This window comes from Bactrocera latifrons, unplaced genomic scaffold (genome assembly GCF_001853355.1).
Source record: "Bactrocera latifrons isolate USDA-ARS-PBARC rearing strain unplaced genomic scaffold, ASM185335v1 scaffold_1166, whole genome shotgun sequence".
Classification (NCBI taxonomy): domain Eukaryota; kingdom Metazoa; phylum Arthropoda; class Insecta; order Diptera; family Tephritidae; genus Bactrocera; species Bactrocera latifrons.
The window spans coordinates 14,943-21,065 of NW_017534593.1; the positions used below are offsets into that span (position 1 = coordinate 14,943).

General features: G+C 34.1%; 1 protein-coding gene and 1 long non-coding RNA gene across 3 annotated transcripts; one reads left to right on the forward strand and one right to left on the reverse strand.

Moving 5' to 3' along the window:
* Positions 1 to 1,694: 1,694 nt before the first annotated feature.
* Positions 1,695 to 2,551, forward strand: LOC108977300. The gene is made up of 2 exons (XM_018946912.1): positions 1,695 to 1,780; positions 1,839 to 2,551. The coding sequence occupies exons 1-2, from the start codon at positions 1,696 to 1,698 to the stop codon at positions 2,549 to 2,551; spliced, it is 798 nt and encodes a 265-aa protein (XP_018802457.1). The 5' UTR covers position 1,695.
* A 349-nt stretch (positions 2,552 to 2,900) lies between these two features.
* Positions 2,901 to 3,593, reverse strand: LOC108977306. Of its 2 annotated transcripts, XR_001994024.1 has the most exons (3): positions 3,478 to 3,590; positions 3,266 to 3,420; positions 2,901 to 3,197 (listed from the first exon to the last, which is right to left on the reverse strand). It is a non-coding gene; the product is annotated as an uncharacterized LOC108977306 (long non-coding RNA). The 2 variants fall into 2 exon arrangements; XR_001994023.1 differs by having other exon boundaries at positions 2,901 to 3,420; positions 3,478 to 3,593.
* Between the last annotated feature and the right edge of the window lie 2,530 nt (positions 3,594 to 6,123).

Here is a 6,123-nt window from a genome sequence, read left to right on the forward strand (position 1 = left end):
ATATATCTATTGTACATAAAAAAAATATATATATAAATTACGGATTTTTAATTATCGCAGCATATTTCTCTCTCGCCACATCTATAAGGTTGCCACCGTTCTGCATTCCTGTCCATTGTCGAATATTTCAAAGCCACGAAAGTTGTTTATGGCCAATACCCCGTTTTCCTTAAATTTTTCCTTGGATAATTATTTGTAAGAGCTCATACTTAGAGTGCCTCATAATATGTCCTAGTTAGGCTGCTTTTCTTTGCTTTATAGTCTTTAACAACCCTCTATTGCGGTTCCCTTTTCTCAAAACTTCTCTGTTTGTAACGCGATCTATCCATAGGATTTTTAGGATTCTTCTAATAAGCCATAATTCAAAGGACTCTAGCTTGTTTATATCTGTTATTTTTAGAGCATTGTATAACCCTACAAGTAACAAAAGAATCAGCTGTTTTCCAAGAATTTTTCACAGCTGAGATCACCTGATCGAAATCTGCCTTTTTTAGGCACAGCGATGTAATTAAAAGAAATTTTACTATTTGGCAATTACTATATTGCTTTTCTGAAGTGAAGAAAAAATCTTCTTCAGTAGTACCACCATCAAATCTTGCCAAGGGCATTAAACAATTATACTTTTTAAAATATTTATAGTACAAATTACCGCAAAAATACATAAAAGCATTTTTATGTAGAAAGCTGCTTTCATCTACGTTCACATTTACCTCGATTTTTATATTTTGAAATGAGGTAGAATTGGCAACTCTTCAAAGTTTCCCAAGAGGTATTTTGAACCAAAGCGTCGTTGCATGCGCTTTTGAGGGAGATATTAGAAAATTACTTACACTGGTCAACTGGCAAGARTTCGCAGTTCCCTTTATCTGCACAACGAATATATCCTATGCCCCAGGATTGTCTGAAAAGATATGAGAAACGCTGCGGAGTTATTCTCACATCAAATACATAGTTTTTACACAAATATTATATAAATATTTTTTTTATAAAATTGGAAACATTTAATAATAGATTGATACAATAATTAATATATTGGAAAAAACTGATTAAATTTAATATTTAGGAATTTAAATAATCGAAAAATATTTGAATATTTTATAAAAATATTGTTAAAGTTATAAATTTTAAAACCTAACACGGCAATACAATATAGCAGATTTGAGGCATTTGAACGTTTTAGTAATAGAATATTTGGGGGCAACCCGTACCAAGTGACTAATTAGTACCAGAATATTTGGGGGCAACCCGAACCAAGTGCCTAATTTGTAGTAGAATATATTGGGGCAACCCGTACCAAGTGCCTAATTTGTGATAGATTTTTGCGTATGTGTTAGTGAAAAATGAAGGATTGGTTACTTGTAGGTTTATACAATGTTTTAGAGTCCACGTTTCCATCGCATAGAGAAGCACTGCCCAAACATAGCAGTTTAAAAAACGTATTTTGGTTGTGATGTTCAGGTCATGGCTACATAATAGGGGTATTCTCTTGCTCTTGCAAGATTGCAGATTGCAAAAATATTATACCGAAATATACAAGGGTACAAGAGCACTCATTAAGGAATCTAGTGATATATGAAAGGCTAATTCGGTCAATTTATTGTGAATGACTGTTATGGAAAACTTTTGTGAATGGCTCTTTTAACGAATATTGTGATTGAATAAATAACAAAACAAATTACGAAAGATTTTTTGAAAATGCCACAAACTTCTGACAACAAAACAAAACTTGTTAATTTTTTAATTGAAGAAGGTGCTTCTAATATATTACTACATCTGAATGGTAATTGTTTATTTCACTTTTTTAAGCTTTAAAAAATTAAAAAATTTGAACTTTTTAGACGACGATAGCTATTGGAAAACTATGAATGACTTGGATGAAAGGCTTATCTTATCGAACCATCGCTTTAATTATCAAAATGTGTCTAAGTGTTTGGAATCTAAGACTAATGTTCTTGACTATTTAGACGATGGACATTACCAACAAATGCTCCGAGTCTCAGGAGATCAATTTACCTTGCTATTGTCCTTGATCAAAGACAGTGCACAGTTTAACAACGCTCAAACAATTAGGCAATTTTCAATAGAACCACAGTTACCTATAACCTTATATCGTTTGGGTTCATCGGGTGAAAGTGCGGCGATTCGGAAAGTAGCTCTCTTCACTCAGGAAGGCTCACATTTTTCCTCCTCTCAATGGCGTGCAGGAGATTCTGCTTATCCATTACTAATTACTCTTATCACGCCATTTCGAACAAATTCACAACAAATGGACTATTTAAAGCGTAAAGCATTCAACTTGCGCCATAGCAGATATTTCGTGAGGATTGAACATTGCTTTGGGATTCTAAAAGAATGCTTTGGCAGCCTCAAAGAATTAAGAATACGTATTCAGAACGTAAAAAGTCATATTCTATGTTCCAACTGGTTCATTGTTTGCTGTATATTGCATAACATCTTCCGAGCTACTTCTAACGATATTGAATATGTAGACAACATAGTTGTCGATAGCGACGAAGAATCAGATGAATTTCCTTCGTATGAAAATGGCTGACTAATTAGTAATATATGTATGTTATACATAGTGGTATTAGGTATACGAACTCTATTTTTGATGTAACTATTTATATAAGTGCATACTTACGAAACCTAAAGAAATAAGCTAAATACCATAATTAATCACAAATGTAATTTAGTATATTTAATTTATTTATTTTCATATTTTTTTCAATTTCGTACATAGCCACTCTTTCTTACATTTCTAATTCTAACATCTTGCATTTTTCCCATTTCCATTTTTTCCAATTCTATGTCTAATTTTTTTGACTCAATATCTAACTTTCTTTTCTAAATTTTCTTTTCCTCCTTGAATTTATACTCCAGTTGCTTCGTTTCCGTAGCAATTTGTTCTGCTTGGATAGCCGCCAATTATCCAACGGATGATTTCTGAGGCCGAATTGTGCGTTGGTATGTTGATACCAGTGTGGAGATTGGTGCAATCGAAGGTGCAGCATTTGATGGCGCAGCAGGTACACATTCTTCTTTTAAGAATTCTACTTCGAATTCTGGTGCAGGACTAACTGGACATAACTGAGGTGAAGGAAGGTTACTTTCACCCAGTAACGGTTGCATGACCGACAAACGCTTTCCAAATATTTCCCTCAGATGGTCGTAGTACGGACTCATTTTAGCAATTTTTGCTGAAATTAGTAAAAAATGTTTTATTTAAAATATCTGTATAATATTAACCTTCGATGGTTGTGCCGACAGCTTTTTCTTGTAGTCCAGCACCCGTTGACGCGAATCATTGGCTTTACGGTACTGCGCCTTCAAATGTCGGACCTTCCACCACACCAGATCCTATGAGACATCCAACTGCGATTTATGTAAAAGTCGTTTCTAAAACAATTGCGCAGTTGGAGCCTGAAATAATAGAAAACCGAGTTAAATCAAAAATTAAAAAAAAAAGTATAAACTTACCACAAATTCCGCCTCTTTCATTAAAAACTCTAACTACTTATATGGTTTTGTATTTGAGAAAAGTTGTTCGCGCAATTCGATTCGACATTTTATTTCTTTTGACTTTTATTGCATAGATAACTTGGTTCGAGAGAGACTCGCATTTTTTATAACATTTTCCAATGACGCCACCGCTGAAAAATATTAACTTGGGTAGTTTATAAACAACTTTGGATATTTTGCAGTTTCCACACCACCGATATTATATTATTATTCACATGAAAACAAATTAAATAATAATATTAATTGACAATATTTCATAACAGTAAGCAAAAAGATAAATATTTCAAAAAGAAATATATTCAATATACATATGTATATAATATTAAGAGACAAAAAAAAAAACAGAAACAAGGCTTTAAAAAAATTCCGTAACATTAAAAAAAATTATACAGTTTGCCACGCTATCCTACAGATGAGAAATACAAAGAACTTTAGTTCTAAAATTGGGCCTGCTAAAATTTCTATTAAAAAACTGTACGAGGAAGAATATTCTCGTCCAGACAAGAAGAGTTAAAACAACATTCCAGTCACAGTTGTTGCAGCAGAGAAAGGGTCTGACATGCTTCATTCTATCGAATAAAATTTGGCCTTCTCTATTCTGTGACAGGTGGATTCAAATTCTGTATTAAAAATATCTTCTTAAATCTTTGTACAAGTGTGTGTCTTAAAAACTTTTAAATAAAGATAACCGCAAAAGTATGCATATACATTTGCTTCAAGAAAATCTACTTCTACATCCTCTAATTCTATCTGATTAAATTCATGTTCTGGTCGAGGTAAGCCTTGAAATTCTTGCCAAGATAAATCTGGAACTAAATTATCATTGCACACACTTTGGAGAATTTGGTGTGATAAGTCTGGAAAAAAATGTTCATTCGCAGTTTCAATTTATTACTACAGTCATCGACTGATACCCAAAGCGAACGGTTGTGTTTTGTGCTATTAGTGGTTTTTTCTTTTCTATTCCCTCTCACCCTTTTCGTAAGTGCATTCTAACATTAAGAACTTTCATTTAAAGCACGTGTAAAAGAGTGTATATATTATAGTACAGTGAACAACAAGAAACATGCCTCCAGGGGGTCACTCCCTTGGTGATAACAGGTTCTCCCTGTTATCAACAAGTCCCAAATCAAAAAGAAAAAAATTCAATTTCCCAATAACGATTTCCCAAGCCTTACCCCAACAACAAAAGATAACCCAAGATATTTAGTGCTAASTGCAACGAACTCTCAGAAACCCATAAACAAATATTCGTGTTTTGCTGTGCACAAAGCGTTAAAAAATATAAGCACAGAAATAATAAATATATCAGAACTAAGAGACGGAAAACTTTTATTACTAGTAAAAAACAACAACATAGCTCAAAAATTCATATCTACGAAAACTTTATATGGCATATGGGATGTAGAAATAAAACTCTACAACAACCTTAACTACTCAAAAGGAACATTTTACGCACCATGCCTCAATGAAATCTCAGACGACGAAATCATTGAACACTTAAAAGCACAGGGAGTTGTATGAATTTTCAAATTCCCTAAATACATTAATCAAAAACCAGTACCTAGCGGAGTCGTTCTCCTGACCTTTGATAAATATCACCTACCTGAAAAAATTTAAGTATCATGGTACACAACTAAGGTAAGGCCATACCATCCAAACCATATGGGGTGCAAAAACTGCCAACTTTTAGGACATACAACTAAGCGATGTTCTAAAGCCGCTGTTTGCGACAAATGCGCTCTCCCCCCTCACCAACCATCCCCTTGTACTCGTTCCTTTTGCATAAACTGTTCAGGTAACCACTCATCTTCTGACAAAATATGTCCCAAATTTATACAAATGAAACAAATAATAACCATAAAAACAGACAAAAAGTGCTCCATGCGAGAAGCGATAAAAATACGAAAAACCCAATTTACTCCTRCACTCAATGAAAACTCTGCTACATTCGCTAGTATAGCAAAAAATACGACCAACAACTTAAATGAAAATAACAAACTCTCACAAATCTCTTCTACATAAAATACTCCTTCAATAACAACAATATGAATAACGAAACACAAGAAAAAGAAACAAACGAAAACAATTATACCTCAGCAAATCTAACAAATACAACAACAACAGGATCAGCCGATGACTCTCAAACCCACGCAATGATCTCATCATTGCTGCTTTACAAGAGACGCATTCCCCCGCTAATGAGATAGCGTATTCTCCTAAAAACTACACAAGTTACATTTCTAATAGCAATCAAAACACTTCCTGCAAGCAAGGCATGCCAATTCCCGTTAAAAACTCCATCAACCGTAAACTCAGCCCGGTCACTTCTGGCATTTCCTGCTTGGCGTTGGAAATTCACATAGGCTTCAAAATCACTATTGTCAATTGCTACATTCCGCCTCATCAGAACTTTACTAATAGGGACCTTAGTAATATCATCGACACTGTTTCTGCCCCAATTGTTTTGTTAGGCGATTTTAATGCTTGGAGCCCGCCGTGGGGCTCTCCTGCTAGTAATAAAAGAGGAGAAATCATTGAGGATATAATACTTTCTCACAACCTAGTCGTCCTTAACGATGGATCACCCACTCACTTCTCCAC